General features: G+C 31.2%; 1 protein-coding gene and 1 long non-coding RNA gene across 5 annotated transcripts in view; both read right to left on the bottom strand.

The window, feature by feature from the left end:
* Window positions 1–2,702: 2,702 nt before the first annotated feature.
* Window positions 2,703–11,009, bottom strand: LOC105341967 (uncharacterized). The gene is made up of 4 exons (XR_010708704.1): window positions 10,563–11,009; window positions 4,695–4,936; window positions 4,383–4,579; window positions 2,703–4,174 (listed from the first exon to the last, which is right to left on the bottom strand). It is a non-coding gene; the product is annotated as an uncharacterized lncRNA (long non-coding RNA).
* An 8,311-nt stretch (window positions 11,010–19,320) lies between these two features.
* LOC105328884 (uncharacterized) overlaps window positions 19,321–21,109 on the bottom strand; it is a 73,838-nt gene continuing 72,049 nt past the window's right edge. Inside the window, exons 28-29 of one of the 4 annotated variants that reach the window (XM_066068525.1) lie at window positions 20,936–21,106; window positions 19,321–20,564 (exon numbers count right to left, since the gene is read on the bottom strand). In XM_066068525.1, the coding sequence (XP_065924597.1) occupies window positions 20,471–20,564; window positions 20,936–21,106 (265 nt within the window). In that variant the 3' untranslated portion in view covers window positions 19,321–20,470. The remainder of the gene's footprint in view (window positions 20,565–20,935; window positions 21,107–21,109) is intronic. The other 3 variants (XM_066068526.1, XM_066068527.1, XM_066068528.1) reach the window with 3 other exon arrangements.

The raw sequence follows: 21,109 nt of genomic DNA, 5'->3' as shown, positions 1-21,109 counted from the left end.
ATTTCCCCAGTGAAGAGAACAAATAAGTACGGTGAAAACTATTCAAAATCAATTAATTTGAATGAATGTTGATCATCGTATATTTATATAATTATCTATTGTATTCTTTGTACTATATCTCGTAGTACTTTTTAAACCATTTTCATTGTGAGTTTTCCGACATTCGGATTTAAACTAAAAACGCGAGGATGATATATACTATATTTTGTTAAAATCATAAGCACAATAAAAATGAATAATTTCATAATACAATAAATATTGATTAGTGAGAATAAAAACATAATAAATAAAACGTTTTTTCCTCTGTTTGATTGAAATCAAATGTTGATGCCACCATCTTAACATTCAGAAATTGTCTATTACCGATAATCTGTCCGGCCATAACAAAATTCCTTGCTCCGGTTGGAAGTACAACCTGGTCAAATGAAATGTTTATGAACTGTATATTTACGCGTCAAACATTTTCATTTGTCGTTTTTTCCCCTGAAATTTAATCGTATTCGGAAACTTTTTATGTTCAAACCTCGTATGTTTTTCCTCCTCCATGTGAAATAACCTCAGTTCCCGGAGTAAGTTCTCCATTCAAATACATTTTTATCGTGAAAATAGGTTTTCTTGTAGTTGCTTTAACTGAAGGACCACAGACATCGAGTAGTATGACGTCATCCCCAGACTTAACTGCAAGAGCACAGTTTCAAGCAGCCACTGTATTACATCTACGGTAGAAGACTCGGACCTAAACACCAAAACCAAAATATAAAAAAAAATTGAAGAATATGACGCATATGATATTAAGATCACCTAAAGCTAAGGTAATTATGGGAAGTTTCAAACTCAAACATAGAAAATTATTATGCTTTCAGAAAATATAAAGCTAATTTATTTTCTATCCTAAACCTTCGCCTGTAAGTTATTGAATTCTAACAATATTTATCATTAAAGAACTACAGTAGATATGACAGAAGTTGAGCATATTCAATTACTACTGCCTGGGAATGTGAGAAATTGATGCTTTCGAAATTTGTCGATCATCTTTCAAACTAAGCTAAAACAATTTCAACAAAAGTAAATCAGTTGACGTACACATGTTAATATCATTACTATGGTTCTATTATCATCTTTTATACACTCTCAACCTTTTCTTAATTATAGTTAGATTTATGATATTTTGATGTTTTGTATAAACGTATACTAGAAAAAAATACAAAGTAACATACATGAAGATGTCTTATTTTATTCGAGATTCTTTTATTCAAACTAAAACCAAAGTTTAAATGTTTAAGTAAATGTGAGCTTAAATTGTAGATTAACAGTTATATCCCAATATATATAAGGTATAAACTATGTACCTCATAAGGCAAGCTCTTGTGCCTGTACAATACAAATTTGCCTTCCAAATAGTTGTCATAATTACTGCAAGAATAAGATAGTCGAAGAATGCTCAGTAAACTTCAAATTTGCAACATAATACTTTCAAAAATTAATTATAAAAATCTGAGATGAAAAATATAATTATGTAGTCTTGTTCTTTTTTTTTACCTTTTATCAAATGATGTCATGTGAGGGTCATTTATAGATGAACATGTTGCTATCCTTTCTTCATCCACTATAGTCATCTAACGTATATTTAAGTGATTAACACACAACAATTATTCTTTATATACTGGGATCATCAAATTCATTTACTCTATTAAATGCGTGTCATACGTATGGCTACTGTGGAATCATTAAAATTCGTTGGGGCCAAATTTTCGTGGATTGCTTAAATTTTACAGGTTCGTGGGGACGTAATTTCGTGTATTCTCTTATACCTAAAAAAAAAAATGACTTTATAGTCCTGATTTCATGATTCGTGGAGGATACTAATTCGTGGATGAGAGTAACCGACGAATTCCATGAAAATTGAGCCACCACGAAATCTAATAATTCCACAGTATATAATATCGTAATGCTATACCATATAATTTCAATTTGTTATGCATCATTTTCGTTTTTAATGTATGAATTTAATTTTCATTGTATTATTTTCATAGCATTATCTTTCGTCATTTTCATGGTATAATATTCTTTTGTGATTTATAAATTCTCTTTTATTGTAAAATATAGTATACATGCACTATTATTGTAAAATATCTAAATAAAATATTTGAATTTATTTCAGTTTTTTTTTATAACAATAGATTTAATTTGTTCAATCCAAAAAAAAGTTATTTAATAAATAACTGCAGGCAATACAAATAACATAAACTATAATACTAGCATAAACAAGAAAAATCATATCATCAATACAGATAGAAGCTTTACGAAACAAATGCTATTTTTATCAATTTAGATAGAAATAAACAATTATAAAACTAAACGAAATTGCAATATGATATACGCATATGAAAAAAGTATAGGATTCAAATATGAAAAAAATAAAAATGAAAGAGAGCAGATATCAGATCTTTAAAAAAATCAAAGTACTGAAAGTACTGAGAAGCGCTAAGCATTTGCTGTTTGTTACTGTATTAAGGAACATCTGTTAAATCTAATAATAAGCAATGTACATGAGATATACTTTCTCTGTTTTAGAATTTTGAAATTGAACACTATTTGAAAAAGAAATGGGATATGGCAAAAATTTATACAATGAAAGTCCCAGCGGGATTCAAACTCACAACCTGCAAATTTTTAGTAATTGCTGTACCACATTTTCTACGCTGTTGAACAACAATTAAAGGAAAGAGAAAATCTATAAAGTATGTCAAACAATGAAGGTGTACCATTTTTTGTTGGATTTGACAGCCTTACCATGTTTACTGGAAAATGAAAGGTTTCAATTTTTGAAATATTTGCAAAAAGGTAATTATTGGTTTCATAAACAATGTTCTAGGTTATCTCAGATTAACATTGATGTTTTGTGCAGGTGAAAACATTTATATTCATTTTATTAGCCATGCATTTATAATTTCGTTTATATCTTAATTTAAATTGTAAAGGGAATTAAGAGTAATTTGCACAATGCATGCAGGTCTTAAGTTATTTGTAGAGGTAAAAGTGGAAAGAAATTTAAGAGATTTAACAAGTTTTATTGCAAAGAATTTCACAATGAATACAAAGTTAGAAATGCTTACAATGGTAATGTAAAACATTATTTGACACTGAAAAAAGAAATGAAAAAAAATAAACAAGTAGAGGTTCTTTAGGATGAAGAAAAACATATTTTCTTCAATAAAAAAATGTAGTTAAGTGTGATAAATATTACAAAAATCTGTTTGCTGGCCTAGAAAATTAAATATGAAATTTAATGGTGCTGGAGATTGGTTTCAACATGTAATAAGATAAAAAACAAAACAAACTAAAAACCAACACATGTACATCAGGTATGAATTAAATACAAGCACAATCCAATCTGCAAGATGTTAATAACCATAACAATACTTCTTTAATAGTAATCATGTCACAAAATTGTTCATCGATAACAATAATGGACAAACAAGTGTATCAAAAAATTGCAGATAAGGTTTTACCATGTCTTAATTTGTAACAAATGGAAAATGTTTGCAAAATTCATATAATATACATGTACACACAACAAGCAATATTGCTGCACAACAAAAGCTTAAATGTTCTTTCACATTTTGAATATATTTTTGTTTAAATCCTTTACGATAAAAATAAAAAAAAAAACACGTTTTTTTCTAAAAATTGCAATGATATTTGTTATAACAATATATAAAAAGGAGGGAGAGTGTATACTTCGAAAACATTTTTTTTCCTCAGAATTTTACATAACTATTGGGAATAATTAATTTTCAGAAGTATACAGAAAATTTTGAGTTGATAAATAGAGCTGAAATTACAGTATGAAATCCATCTCCTTCTCATTTGAGATTGGTGTTGTGGTTGTTGTCAGTAAATGCAATATTCAGACTGAGAATTTCAGATCCTTGTTGTGTGGTAATAATGTTAATTGGGATTTTACTCCAAGAGATAATCTTTTGGTTCATTGACGGAGAGACTGGAGGCATGGTTGTCACTTTCTGATAATGTTGTTTCATTACTGATTATAGTTGAACTGTAATGTCCCTGTAGTTTGAATCCAGTGATTGTTCTTTAATGGCCCTATTGCAATTGTAGACCTAAGTGCTTCCATGTGTCCACTAATTTGAATTTGAAGTGGCTGTATTTTCTGCAAAGAAAGAAAATTGCAAATATATATTAAAAAATGTCAGATTGACTTTCTTTATCAGTATATCTTTTAAAAATATGGTAGTTAAGTGTGACAAAAACAATTTAAATTTGAAAATGACAGTTATAATATTGTTGTAATTTGCAATACATATATACATTCATGTAGTCAATGAACAAATAATTGACCTAAACAATAGTGTTCCTACTTGAATTAAGAGTTCCATATCTTGCAACTCATTCAACAGACAATGGGAGATTTTGATTTGAATTCCCTATCTGTTGTTCTTGTTCTGCAAGTTCTGTCTAAAGAGTGACATCAATGTACATGGGTTATCTTCTTGAAGAGTTATTGATCTAATAAATGTGTTGTTCCATTAACCGTAACAGTTTTTGAGGCTTCATTCTAAAATAAACAAATGGAGAAATTCAGATGTACATGAATAAAATACCAACATGTTGTAAATGTATGTTGTTTTCTACTATCAATGTCAAAGATTGAGATTTTACTATAGTCTTACTTTGATTATTTGTCTCTTAACAGAGAAAATGGATCTCCATGGAGAAGTCTTTGTTTCAGAAACCTTCTTTATTGGTGATGTGGGCATGGTCATTTAAACTGCAGATTCCTCTATGGCATTTGGTACATCTATTCTTGCCTTCACCCATTCTTGTTGTTTTTGGCGATGTGTTCCTTTTGTAAACACTTTGACAGTTATACCATTTTTCCTCCTTGAGGTCAAGAATGCTTTTGAATGGCATTCTACAAAGAAATAACAATATTGTCACTGTTCAACTTTGAAACAAAGTCAGAAGAGATAGAGAATAGCTTTTGATGGCACAAAAAAATATTATATTGATAATACAGTTTATCTCACAAAATTAACAGGGAATAAAGTGTTTCTTTTGCAAATGTATATTTTTTCGAATTAACTAATATACACCTGATTGTAACTCAGATTTTTCATATTAATGGAATAACTGAAATTTAAATTTATGTCAAGTTCAAGTCTGATTCGGTATGAAAAATTATTTCTAAACCCCAAGAGGAATGTTATATTGACAACTGAGTTTATGTTACATTGACAACTGAAAAAATGCTTAAATATCATGATAATTTCAACGTTTTTTGTTTTTGTTTTTATTCAAGTTCATCAGTATGATCATCATGATATGGTAAATAAGCCACAATTGGCTTGTGGTCAGAGTAATATGACTTCAATGTTGCACTTGATATTTGAGAAGGACACATCATATTGGTATAAATGTGGTCCAAACATGAGTCATAATCACTTGTAACAGAGTGAACAACCTGGCTTACTTTATGGTCTATGAGAAATTCTGATAAACAAGTCTGTGTAAAAAAGTCAACATTTGCATCTCCCATAATAACAAAATGATGTTCTGTTCCAAGCAATTCAAACAATTTCTGAAGGTACTGACACAAATACCCCTGTGAAGCTTTTTGAGGAGAGCAATAAAAGAAGACAAGTTGCAATATTCTTTCCCGGTGAATTATATGACAAAGCACTGTTTCAGTTGCCATAATATGGAGTCTTCTTATATTCTGGAAAGGGATCTTTGAATAAATAACTATTCCGTGATATGGCCTTCCACTTACGTATTTCTCATCATCAAATCTAAAGGTGCTATATCCTTGTAATTCATAACATGTAGCATCATCTGATGGTTTTAGTCTGCTTTCGGCTATAGCAATGATATCAGCTGATATCAAGTTTTTCTCCAACTTCATATCATTGATATGCAAATGCAGTGATCTGCAATTATGATACAGTAGTTTTAAATCCTCGTTCAGATTTTGTAAAAGTGGCAAACATGAGTGTAGAGTAGCCTCCGAGTACAAACGATCCATTTCATCAGCAACACTCTTTGATACAGAAATCTTACTTTCATTTAGTTCTAATAAAAACACATCTTCTAATTTTCTAACTCGGCTTAAACCTACATAATGCATGTGTTCTTGCTTCCTTTTTCCAAAATGCAAAACGGCTTTATTCATGGTTGACCCCTGAGATTTGTGTATGGTTTTAGCACAGGCCAAACGCAAAGGAAACTGTCTTCTGATCACATATGCAGAGCGAAACATGCCTACATTAAAATTTCTTGTAATTTCTAAGACAGGAGTCCAAGATTTACTGCAATATGGAGCAAAAAGGTGTGCATACTTTGTACGTGCTTTTGAACCAACAGCTTCATTTTCAAATGCAACCCAAATAATACTGCACCTCTGTGAATTTTCCACTCGAAAGTCTAATTTTTTAACCAAACATGTTGTTCCATTAGTGAGACCATCCTCGACATCGATATTGATACAAATTTCAGCCGGCATATCTTCAACTATTAGCAAATTTTTGAATAACCCCATTGTTTTTGATGGATCATCAGAAACTTTTGACAAAATTTTCTGTTTAATGTCTTTAGTTACATCTCCACTAACAGTATCTATGGCTGAAATTGTACATTTTTTACTGGTTTCTGCATTTGTGTATGCTAGCATGTTATGCTCATCTACTTGTGCATTAATAGTGTACAAGTAAGGCAAAGAAGATGGGATGGAATCAAGTGACTTTAACCTTGTTTTCAGAGTGGCAATATCAGCAGAAGAATGCAATCCCTTGCGCATTCTATTGAGTAGTTCAGCAAAACTTTTATCATCCTTTTGACGCATGATATCTGTCAATTCAAATACCCTGAAATGGTCTTGCCAAAGATTTGCTGCCAAAGGTCCATAATCATCTACCAAATTCTGAAAGATCCACCCATCAAATACCGGTTTCAACTGAAACAAATCTCCAATAGCAATAATGCTTACTCCACCAAATGGTTTCTCTGTAGCAAATATTTCTTGAAGTCTTAGATTTATGTAATTGAAAAGTTTGTTTCCAACCATGGATATTTCATCAATGAAAATAACTTTCAAACTACGGAATTTGACTCTGAAGGAATCTAACTGCTTCATATCTAATGGTTTGTACTTCAAAGATTGATTTGCAGGAATACAGAAAAGAGAATGAATTGTTTGTCCACCTATATTGTAAGCTGCCTTTCCTGTTGGGGCACACAAAAGAGTTTTCACATCATCTGGATTTTCATGGATTTTTTTTGCAAAATACCTTGTTACAGCCTGGTAAATAGCAGTAGTTACAATGCTTTTTCCAACACCTGCTCCACCAGTCAAGAAACAGTAAATTGGTCCTTCATTCATCTTCATTTTATGTAATACATGATAGAAAAATATTTTCTGTTTTTCATTCAAAGTTCTGACCAAATTCATATAATCATTATGACTAAGTGAGTTCACAGGTGTATCACAAATGCTGATTTGTTTCCTTGTTATGCCTAAATCAAGGCCAATGTCATAGTCGAGACCAATATCTTTTGGGTTGAAACTTTTTGCCCATTCAGTTGACACTTTCTCATAGCCAAATTTACTCGATCTTGAATTTGCTTGATTTGCAGTTTTTTTAGTTTAAAGAAAATATTTGGAACTGAACAAGCTGCACGTCTGTCAACACTTCTCAATTCCCATTTGCAGATAGTGCTATAATGCACGGGCATTTGCCTGTCTTTGTTCTCGGGACGTTTCTGACCACAGTAAATACTTGGAAATGCTAAATATTCTGCATTATTGTCTTGATAAAGACCAAGTGGTACCTGACCTTCTCCAGGGGCAAATGAAAAGGTTTTACACAAGGACCTTACATCAACGGGATGAAGCAATGTATCTGTGCTACCAGTTAGCCTGTTTTCAAAATTTGGATCCTCTGTCCACTCATCAGAGTCATCATCATGATTTGTATTGTTTTGATTAGTCAGTTCAGTTTCACTTGATAATGTTTCAATATGTGAATCACTTTCACTATTACCCACATCATACCCTAGCCATTCATGCATTTCTGATTCTATGTTCCAATTTTCATTCATTTTAATCCCTTCTGTCTGAAATAATGAACTGTTATTCAAAAGCCATTTTAAAGCTTTCAAGCATTTGTTTGGTCTGATTGCTTCATGCAATACAGAGTGCTTGAAATTCATCTTTCTTTTCAGCTTAACCTGAACAGTTTCGGAATCTGACAAAGTTCTTGGTAAAGATGTAACTGTAGAATTCACATCTGATGGTACATTGACAACATTTCCTCTCAAACTTTTCTGACCACCACGAGGTTTCTCTACGACTTGCATAAATGGTATTCTTGGACTTATTAATCTTTCTTCAAGTTCAGTAATGTCAAGCTCAGGGGGTTTCTCTGGGAACCCCATTCCATTGAAGACAGAACAGGATGGAATTTTTTGAGATTTTAGATTTCTATAGCAAGTATTACATACCCATTCTGTATTTTCCACACTTTTGATTCCAAGTAAGCAGTTTTGCAATAAATCTGATGAACCAATGAGGGAAGTGGCTTTATGAACATTTTCCCTAAACCATGTTTGTGTACAGCAACTGCATATATAACAGGGTCCATGACAAACTTTCTTTTGAAAGTTTTGAACAACTTTGTCTATTCTTGCATCAGTAACATTCTTCAAAGTGAAATCATTTTCTGTTTTTTCCGTATTCAATGATGATTCGCTATTTACAATATCAAAAGCATGTTCACATGTTTTGCCACTTACTGAGTGAGTAATGTTCAGGTCATTATCTACATCTGTATCCAAATCTAAGTAAGTTTTCTTCCGCTTTTTGGAAACTCCTATTTTGACTCGACAAATCTCATACTGAACTTCTTGTAAAGTTGATGTTGGAGACAATGAAATACATAGTTTTCTCAGAAATGAACACAGATCTTGGAATGATGCTAAAGTACTTAAAACACCTGATCCATTTGGATCACACAAACCATTCAAACCCCGACTATGAGAGTCAAATACTCCATATGTGCCATTTCTTTCATTAAAAGTGATTGCAACTGCAGATGAATGGAAAATTAGGATGGCAAACTGTTTGGAACAAGAAGATGACAACACTGAATTCAAACTTGTTTCTAGCTTCTTCCCAACACCATCAACACTTCCATTGACTGACATGTTTCCATAAAATGTCGATAAAGTTTCAATTGAGAAACTAACGCATTTGAAATTGACAAACTTTGGTAAATCTGAAAACTGTAAAAGTTCTTGATTTGGTCGAAGAAAACCATATTGACACATCTTTTTATACAAAATATCACCTTTCACTAATGTAAAATTCAAATCGTTTCTGTCAATATCTTCAAAGCTTTTCAAACAACTTTGCATTATGAAGACAACACAGTTTGTCATACACTGTTTACCCCTGGATTCATTAGAGAAATAAACATCCCCTTGACTAAAATTAGCTTGAACTACTCTTTTCTGAGAATCATTTGTAGCCATTTTCTTTCAATACTTTAACTGTGTACTATCGAATGGTATTAAATTATTATCCTAATCAATAAATAAGTTGACACAAAATAAGAGAATTAGTCCTGATCTGTAGAGCATACTTGCAACTGTATCGGATTCATTTGGCATGACTACAAAGGGAACTTGAACGTCAGGCAGGCAAATATTTTATGTCGATTATCAAATTACGCTTCATATAATATCCCGCAGTTATATTTTTTAAAATAATCGATTAAGCTGTCATTCCTAAAAAATTTAGAATAATTTAGCCAAATGATGAAACAAATGGACACATAAAACTCTACATTACTAGTATCAATTTCTAATTTATAAAAAAAAAACTAATTATACACCATCTACAAAAATCTTATATTCTTTGAATTTGTAATCAAAATTCAAAACTAATGGACCTTTTTAGAATTATCTAAACAAGGTTTCAAGAAAAGTTCTACAGTGTCAATATTAATTATACAAAATCAAAGTTCTCACTTCTCATAAAGACAACATTGTTATAAAGCATAATTGATCTACATTTTGAGTCTTTGTCAAAATTCAAGTTGTATGTTTCTCACAATTCATAATTTTTATACTGACTCATTGTTCATAAATGCGTGTCTCAGAATTCTAAGTCGTGTCAAAATTCTAATTGAAGTTTCATAATTCTCATGTTAATCTCATAATTCTCATAAAATCTCTCATCAAGGGTATCATCAAATCTCTCATAAAGTCATCAATCTCAAATGTGTGTCAAAATTCTAAGTCGTGTCAAATTTCTCATTGGAGTTTCAGAATTCTCTCATGTATCTCATGATTCTCAAGTCTCTCAATGTTCTCAAATATATATCATTATAAACAATCGTAAATAAAATTCTCATTCAAATACTCTCATATTATTATAACGAATAGATCTGCTTCGACGTACTACTTTTGAAAATGGTTTAAAAGCAATTGCACTGTATGTACTCTTCAATCAAATTTACCGCCAGATATATGATTGTATTTACCTTTTCTCGGTCTGATGATTCTTTCTCCGCCTACTTTAATTGTCTTCGTCTTGTTTAAACAGCTCTCAGGTTCGCCCACGTTTAAGATTTTTCTCGCCTTCTCGAAGTAAATATTGTATTATTCCGCGGGTTTGACCTCATCATTTATAAATCGAATATATCAGTAATTAAGTGGTAAATGGTTTATATCTGGCATTTCATTATTAAAAGTGTAAAAGAAATAAAGTTAAACAACAATATGAAAACTTTAAACACCTTCTTTTTAGAACTATATTTCACCGCGGAGATATTTTATGAGACCTTGTACACTAGTCATAGAACCCCACTTTGTTTACATCATGATAGAGGTCGCTGTCGAGTTGCGTTCGATTTCAAGGAAGATCCACGAATTTTAAATCTTAAGTTGCTAATGTGTCCGCTAAGTGAGAAAATGACGAAAAATTGAAAATTATTTCATGTGCAGTATAAAACATATAAACGTTTCTTAAATTAAAACTTTATATCATTGGGCGCGTATATAAAAAGTTAACTTACACGTTTTCTCTTGTAAAGTTAATATTAATCGTAATTTTGTCCTACATAATTCCGCGAACGTTGCTCTTATTATCATACATGTATATTCTATCGAAACAATTCTAACTTTAACTTGAATAGAAACTTAAACGGCACCCAATCTCTTCAATTCACAAAAACTTGATTGTAGCAAATATATTTACTATGTCTGGATATTTGTAGTATTGAACGCAACCACGATTGAAACTACCGATAGATGTCGTTGATTGAAAGATCATGGAAAGATCATGAGATCTGAGAAACCCTAATAAGCGCTTGCGCATGCGCTTAGCGCTTAAAAATGACTATATAACATTTAATGATTGGTTTTCCGTGTATGGAATTGTTCCTAAATGGTTAATCTTATTTAATATATTTATTTAATTTATTTTAAAGTATAGAATTTAATTTCAGTTAATCTTGGAATAAAATGCCAGAAATTATTTTGTGATTTAATATCTGCTATATAGAGTGTTCTAAAATTTGTCTTAGAGACATTTGAATATAAGTTAGATGTGCCCTAAATTTAATTACATTTTTTGTTTTTAAAGGATTAAATTCACCAGGAAAGATCACTAAGAGATATTAGATGATATTAAAATTGTTTGCATACTTTCCTATTTAAGCTCATCACTAAAAAATGAGGAGAATAAAAGTATTATGATTCATCTATAAATAAACATAATATTTTACGTAAATAATTATGTATGAGCAAAAGTTGGACTGTTGGTAATTGCATGACTAATCAAAGTACTGAAGTACTGACGGGAGTTGATTTTATCGATTATTATTTATTTTAAAATCAACGATTTGTTATTTTGCATGCATGGCAAGTAAATTCCTGTAAGTATTTGAATTACGCACATTTTTCATAATATGAATTATCCTACAGGAATTTCGTGAAAATCCAATATCAATCATGTTGTGTAATATTCAAAGAATTAATTCCATCAAACTACGTATCAGTAATCGAAATAGTTATGAGAAATTGTATGGATCCAAGCAAAACTGAACTCTAGTCTCGTTAAACCAGACTCTCAGCTGTATCCGTTAATCTCCGACAAGCAAGAGAGACTCTCTGCTTGTCGGAGATTTACGGAGACAGCCGAGCGTCTGGTTGAACGAGACTATATTGAACTCTGGCGTAGGAATACCTACAATGTACGAGTACAAAAAATATCTTAATTGTTCGTACCATTTAAAATCTGACTATTTACAAGGTATCTGCAAATTAGTTTCCTTGAAAAACAATGCTTAAGAACTCATTACATCAAATTTATTGATTAGAACTAAATGTTGTCAGCGGTGTTTATTTGTGCTTAGGTCCAAACACTGTTTCACTTTAGGTTTGCCTGAGTAACTGCATAGGAGAGTTGATTAAAATCAATTCCCAAAAACTTTTGTAATCGAACCATCATTCGAGAGAATGAATCAATTTTTGAAATCGCAAATGAACGATTGATTTGTTGATTTGAATGTGTCCAACTAGTACTGTCACCACTATCCATTAAACTTCACCTCACCTGTACAGTAGATATGAGCTTTGTCACGTTGGAAGCGGTTAAAAGAACCCGGATGTTTCTGTATTGATTTCTGTCAACAATGCCGTCCAGTGTTGCCTTCACTGGTATTAATACTTCAGACGACCATGTCATCTTATCTGTACATGGTTTGGAATGTGAAACGTATGTACCGAATACAGCTTGACTGATAGGCACATGCGAACGAATACATGTTCTTTCCCATCCTGAAATATATCGTAGTAATTCAATAATTACCTTAATTTTGTTATAGTTCTCAACTCTCAGAAAATAAGGGCTAACTTTTAGAATTCGCAAGGGATATTTCCCTTCGTTTTTCGCGGATATCAATTCTTCGCGTTTATTAGGAATATAAAGAATACTATTGGTACCAACCAATCTTTTGAATGAAAATTTTTGAAAATGCAATCAAAATCAAGTTTTCCCTTTTAGAGCTTTTTGAAATGAGGTTAATAATGCTTCAATTTAGTTCAAATTTCAAAATGACTGAAAAACTCCACAGTCCAGATGTTTGGAGATACAACAGTCTATCGTTGACCTAAAAAATCACGCAATCCAGAACAGAACAAACGCACAGAAAGTGATATTTAGTAATGTAATATATATGATATTTTGTCAATAAACATGCTTTCGCATTCGCATCTTTTATATATATATATATATATATATATATATATATATATATATATATATATATATATATATATATATATATATATATATATATATATATCAACTCACAAAATTATTGGGTATTATTACCTTTTATATGAGCGGAGAGAGAGAGAGAGAGAGAGAGAGAGAGAGAGAGAGAGATTTTCATCGTTTACTAGCTAAATAGAATAGACCCTATCAATTATTTCATATCAAACCATATTAAATGGTTTATAAAAAAAACATTTTTCCATGATAAAAATTCGATCTTTTAGGCTACAAAATACACATATTGCGTGTATATGTACTTCTTTCATCTTTTATGTGATATAGTTCCAAATTTTGACTTTCAGAAATTCTACTTATATTTGCAATTTCTTTTAAAAGAAAGTTTTCTTTATTTCTTGACATTCATTTTACATTTATTTTAGTTTTGGTCTTTACATGATATCCCTTTTCCTATATAAAGTGATGCAAAACAAAAATGCAAATTTACGTTACATAATATCTAGTTAGCATGCGATGTAAGTTTGATATTTAGGTCAAGTCAGAATCTATTGGTAGTGGGTGTAATGGTATTTGATTTCAAAAGTAGCGGGCGTAAGGATTTTTGATGAGAGTTTGTCATGATAAGTTAGAAAAAATAAAACATCGACTGAAAAGAATACGTTTTGTCACCAATACTTCAAAGATATATTAGTCCCTATTTTTGTTTTTGCGAAAGATACATTAGTCCCTATTTTTGTTTTTGCGAAAGATTGTTTAGACCTGATAAATCAAACAAATGATAGAAGCTTTGAAAAAGTTTCACCTTTCAAATGTTTGCATGTAAATTGTAGTTCAAAATTTATGATACAGAATGTGCTTGAACTTTAAACCATTTTACATAAGCAAGAGGATTTGTCACAAAAAGAAATCTATAATATAATTTTAACTGCAAAAACGTGCGAGGTGTTGCATTAAAATGCGTTTTATTTATTGACACATTCCGATTTAAAAAAAAAAAGGATTGCTTGTTTGTTTTTGTAATCCAATTCACTCGACACCGAAACACGATTTACGTTATTGCGTGATAGTTTGAAAACTTTTCAAAAATTATTTAGGACATATGATGTAGGAAATTATAAACACTTATGCATTCATAAGGGTGTAGTGTTTGGTTTTTAGAATTATTCATAAAGGTTTTAGATTTTTTTTTACGTTTTTCTACATGTATTTATAATAGCTGAAATGAAACTGGAATTTTATTTCATTTTTATCAGATATCTAAGGTGAAAAAAACCCGATGGAAATACTTCGTAAATCATTCAACGATTATAGAGGCAGATATTGTTACAAGGATAAACTTACGGACTTGTCGGTTTAAAGAATAACATATGAACAATTCTAAGCATACGAGAATAAAAACATTTTTAGGATTTCGATTTGATAATTTCTCTGGAATATTTAAATGAAATCAATTTTTTGATTTACTTGACTTGACGTAAAACTTTTGTTCAGTGTTAGAGGAAAAAACACAAAACAAAGCACTGACAATATATGATATGATAGCCTCTATTTCTTTCAGGTAAATGATTCTTTCATGTAGATTTTACTCAGCATTAGAACCAACCATCAAACATCCTTTCCAAAAATATTACCCTGTTGTAATCCAAGAGGGCTTATTGCCTGACGTCAGGCATATCTAAGGTTTAAAAGTTGCATTCTCCAAAATAGTGCAGACAATGGGACAAGCAATATCATGATATTTCACAAAAAAAATTAACCGATGCATGTTTAAGATGTCAGCATTTAAATTCACAACTGATAAAAATGTTATATGGCATGTAATAACAACAGCGAGCAAGAGTTTTCAAGTTAAAAGGGACGTTCACCATTCAGTGCACGTGTGTAATCCTGATTTAAAAATAGATCAGCATTCGACTATTATTGAACACTGAAAAAGGGGGAGGGGGTCATCGCAACAAGTTGTAACATATTGTATATTACGGTACAATGTAAGTAATAATTGGTGTTAGATTATCATTATTACAAGGGAGTCATCAGTTTGGATTAAAACAAATATATATTTATTGCCTGACGTCATGACGTCAGGCATATCTAAGGTTTAAAAGTTGCATTCTCCGAAACAGTGCAGACAATGGGACAAGCAATATAATGATATTTCACAAAAAAGATTAACCTATTTATGTTTAGGATGTCAGCATTTACATTCACAATTGATGAAAATGTTATATGGCATGTAATAAGAACAGCGAGCAAGAATTTTCAAGTAAAAGGGACGTTCACCATGCAGTGCACGTGTGTAATCCTGATTTAAAACTAGATCAGCATCCCACTATATTTAAACGGTGAAAAAGGGGGAGGGGGTCATCGCAACAAGTTGTAACATATTGTCTATAACGGTACAATGTAAGTTATAATTGGTGTTGGATTATCATTATTACAAGAGAGTCATCAGTTTGGATTAAAACAAAGATATATTTATACAGCTGGAATTTTTACAGGAGGAACTAAATCGCCGAAGCGGGGTGTGACCCGATTTTCGTTCAGTTGGGCGATTTCATTAATCTTGAAAAGGGGTCATAACTCGCGTGTCTTACTTAAATGTACATTACTACATTTAACAATTACTAATCAAGTGTGTGTCTTAATTCGTTAGATTTCTTCCAAAACATCCGATCCAAAGTATAATATACCTGTATTTAGCTGTTACAAAACAAATGTCAAAAAATTCATCTGACCCTGGATCTTCTGCCAATGGATGAGTTCATTCGTTGCGTGAACGGTAATAGTAGGATTTCGCGCCATAATGTCTCATTCATAATTTTGCGCACCGATTAGTTGGCGAGTGCGCTGGGATCATGCGAATACCCCAGAGCACACAATGTGTTTACATCACAGGCACGTATCATCAGGGGTTGGAGTGGGGGGGAGTGAGGGGGCTGCTTCCCCCTCCCCACTTTTTTGGCAGCTGGCACTTTTCTTAACTTTATATGATATAGAATGGAAATATCATGGATTTGCCCCCCCCCCTCAACTTTTGTAGGAGCATGCAATAAATAAAACTGCTAATAAGGAATTCTAATTAAATTGAAGTTACAGTAAGGGGTTTTTTTTCATGAATTTGAGAATTCACCCTTTTTTAATTGCTTGTCAAGATGATTTTGATGAAGCTGCCCACACACATTAAAAGTGTTTGTATACCCATATTTCATATGGTTGGAATTTTTTTTTAAAATGCCTCTCAGTTGATTTTACATCTTAATATAACAAATATAATTTTAAAAAACGACTATTTACTCTCCAGCTTTCAAGCTTACATGTACTTATATGATATATGTGTACATTCCTAAAAATAATTGAATTCATAAAATAACTGAATTTCAAGTGATACATGTATATATGTACATGTTCTAGATCGAAGAAAAGACTGACATTTCGTCTTAAATTTGCACGTTCCGTTTATAAATTTATGATCAGCAGCGAAAATAAAAATTCATTTCTAATAAGATAGCCTAATTGATACATGGATGCTTCCATTGAATAATTTTGTTTAGTCAGGCAAGCTTTTTGGAAAGCTATTACTTGTACAGCTGGAATGTTTACTTGAGGAACTAAATCGCCGAAGCGGGGTGTGACCCGATTTTTGTTCAGTTGGGCGATTTCATTAATCTTGAAATGGGATCATAACTTGCGTATCTTACTAAATGTACATAACTACATTTAACAAATACTTATCAAGTGTGTTTCTTAATTCGTTAGATTTCTTTCAAAACATCCGATCCAAAGTATAATAAACATGTTTGTAGCTGTTACAAGACAAATGTCAAAAAATTCATCCGACCCCCTTGCCAATGGACGAGTTCATTCGTTGCGTGAACGGTTATAGCAGGATTTCGCGCCATAATGTCTCATTCATAGTTTTTTGTGCACCGATTAGTTGACGAGTCCGTTGGAATCATGCGAATATCCCCGAGCACACCATGTGTTTACATCACAGGCACGAAGCATCGGGGGTTTGGGTGAGGGGGGGGGGCTGCTTCCTCCTCCCAACTTTTTTGGCAGCTGGCACTTTTCTTAACTTTATATGATAAAGATTTGCCCCCCCCCCCTCTTTGTAGGAGTATGCAATAAATGAAACTGCATATAAGGAATTCTAATTGAATTGAATTTACAGTTAGGGTGTTTCTTTCATGAATTTGAGAATTCATCCTTTTTTAATTGCTTGTCAAGATGATTTTGATGAGGCTGCCCACACACATTCAAAAACAATGCGTGTTTGTATAACCCTTTCATATTTCATATAGTTGGAAAGGTTTAAAAATGCCTTTCGGTTGATATTGCATCTTAATATAACAAATACAATTTTAAAAAAACGACTGTTTACTTTCCAGCTTTCAAGCTTACATGCACTTATATGATATGTGTACATTCCTAAAAAAATTGAATTAATAAAATAAAAGAATTTCAAGTGATATATATGTACATGTTCTAGATCAAAGAAAAGACTGACATTTCGTCTTAAATTTGCACGTTCCGTTTATAAATTTATGATCAGCAGCGAAAATTAAAATTCATTTCTAATAAGATACCCTAATTGATACACAAATGCTTCAATTGAATAATTTGGTTTAGTCAGGCATGCTTTTTGGAAAGCTATTATTACTTGTAATGAATATAATTGACAAATCTTTCTCCTAGCTTACTTCAAACTAAGACTACATGTTTCGATGTCTGTTTTCTTCGGACTAATTTATACTTTATACCATCCTTTATGATTCCAAGTTAAAAAACAAACTAATCTCAGCTCAGTAAAGAAATGAAACAGTGTCTTCTTAAACTTGATTAATGTTCCCTGTTTTTCTCTTCAATATTGATGAGAAATAGAATTGAGAAAATCATAAAATAGAAATGAGTTTCTAACATGGATCTTTGATAGAAAAATTTAAAAAAAATCAAACATTTTATCCATTTTCTTATCTTTATTCACAATCCCCTTGTACAGCCTGATATTAATAAAATTATCAAGTCGGTTCTTTAATGTCATATACATGTACAAATGTATATAGTTTCCAAAGCAAATCCCACGTAAACTTTATTTTGAGGCCGACTTAGTCCATCTGATACGACAGAGTGGGTGATTGGGTAGTTTAATGAAGAAATTTAGGTATTATTTTTTTTAGTTAATAATATGACTTGGGCATTGCCTTGTTTAGGCAGATGAAATATTACTATAAAGCCATGCATGTATTAATAATTGGACACTCCATCATACTATTGTATCTCCATGTCCAGTACAAATATATGACGATATGGAAATCCCTCAACAGTTTTGTTATCATTGCATTTATACTCTTTGATTTTCTTAGGAAGAATAATTTTTATACTTTTATTGACAATTTGCCTCTATGAACATAGATAATATACAGAATAATGTTATTACTTATGATTTTATTTTTATCATATTCTAGTATGTATATGTAAAATTTGGTTATCTTGTTTTGGGTTTTTCATTTCATTTTTTTTTGGTCTTGTATGGGTCTATGAAGACTTCATACATGTACATTAATATTCATCATTTCCAACATATTGTTACCCCCCCTCCCCCCCGATAATTAATTTAAGACCAGTTTAGCAAGACATATGATTATAATCAGGTAACTGTATTCCTTACTGTGTATAAAATGTCTTGAAAACGGGAGCTCTTTCCAATTAAGAATTATGTTAAGATCTAAATTCTAAAAATTTGCTACAATTAATTGACGATGATTTACATGTTTTTATTTATTCTAAGCATTGTTTCGGTAATTTTCATTAACAAATCATTCCTTAATTTACACAAAAATTAAATGTATAAACTTTTCGACCATCGCACAATTAATGAATAAACATAAAATATCAAAAATAAACCTCACTGAAAAAGTCTAATTAAGAATCTGTATCGTCATTTTTCTAAAGAGCGCCCATTTTTTGCTCTAAATAAATGACAAATTAAATATAACAAAACAAATTTGTAATGAATGATATATTTTATTACAATTTAATAGTAGATATAAAGGAATAAAATTCAAATAACAGCTGGAAAAGAAGATGGGGAGGGAAGGATACAGCAAATGCCTATTTTGTTTAGTCGTAATATACTGTTAAAAATTTTTAAAGAAAAATTTATACCTATATTCAGTTTAGACTATTTTAACTAATTCTAAACTAATTTTGCTCTAACCACTGAGTCACTTCGGTTACAACAAAGTGTGTTGTTTGAATGTTATATGGGACTTTGGCCTTGAATTTACAGACTTTATTTTTCTAAAACGTTCAATTGCTGGGGCACAAAATGACATTTTAAAAGTAAGTAGCTCATCTCTCCACGTTTTCGTTGATTGAAATCGGTTTGATTACCATTAAACCTCATTTAAACAATGACAAAAATATGGAGTTCAGACCCATTCTATATAAGGAAAGGTACTGAGGTTCTAAAATGCCACTATTTGGAGGTTTTGATTTTGAGAATTTGGAGGGTTTCCGCCACTGTAAATCAACCTATTCTAAATATTTAACATACATAAAGTGTAACAAACCGATGTTCTTTTTATTTATTTAAAGATAATATATCTGACTTGTTGTATATTTTAACTTTGCAGTATCTTATCCCTCTTCATATAGGCATATTTCTCGCCTTCTTCTTTATTTAATTAAGGACATTTCAGAAAACATAGAGTTTCCAATGATATTTAATTAACATTACACAATGCTGAAACAAATCTTGATACTTTATGGAGGCAGGAGGCATTAGAAATTAACACGTTGCTTTGTTCGTAACACATTCATAGTAAAACTTAAAAGGAAAAGAACTTTTTTCAGAGATTGTCCAGAAACCAAAAACATGTTCAATCACAAAATTATAAACTTGTGACTTTAAACATGTACATACATGAATACATTATGATTAAACCTACTTATAAAAGTTTTAATAATACTTTTCGATTATATAGATAGAATAATTGGATAAAGTGCATATCGCATAAGACTGATATTATATACAATGTTCCAACTTTAACGATTTCATGGTTTGAACACGAGAATTTTGGATAAGCAAAGCTTAGTAAACTTAAAAAAAAATAACCAAAACCTTGATGGTTTTAACGGCGTTTAGTAATGTTAATCACCAGCTTTCTTGTTAACTTCCCATGACTTGTATGTAGTGATGGTATCCTTTTCTACTTCTGCTGCATTTGACGTTTCTGTGTAAGACCTGAAAAAATTGCAAGGTAACAAAACTAATAATTATCTAAATAGTTCAGCTACCAGTGTCGTAGTTTGTTTCAAACATTGTAACACTAATTTAATTATTATACATTAAATTTTCTTAGATGTTACAATCGCAAGAATTTTCGGTCAATAATTTTTTTAATTTTATCTATTAGTACTGCTTTGGCATGAATAGTAACTACTTGTCGCGTTTTCTATTATTAAATGATGTTGGTTACTATTTTATTTGTTCCTTGATACATGTATGATATTACTTCTTTACTAATTGATTTGTCTGGAATGCAATATTATTCAGTAATCAATATATCAATCAATCAGCTGTCCTCTATATCGTTATTGCTTAGGATAAAATACCTGTAAACTTTTTTTGTCCTTTCATTAGCAGGAATCTCTTTTTTTAAAACCACTGTTCTCCTGTTCTGAGATGTGGCGACCGACTCTCCTTGGAGTGGCTCCTTAACTTTAGATCCAGAAACAAAACTATAGCCATCCGACACATATTCTTTTGATCCACATGGTCTGTATCTA

Source organism: Magallana gigas, chromosome 8 (genome assembly GCF_963853765.1).
Source record: "Magallana gigas chromosome 8, xbMagGiga1.1, whole genome shotgun sequence".
Classification (NCBI taxonomy): domain Eukaryota; kingdom Metazoa; phylum Mollusca; class Bivalvia; order Ostreida; family Ostreidae; genus Magallana; species Magallana gigas.
This window is presented reverse-complemented; position numbering and strand designations above follow the sequence as displayed.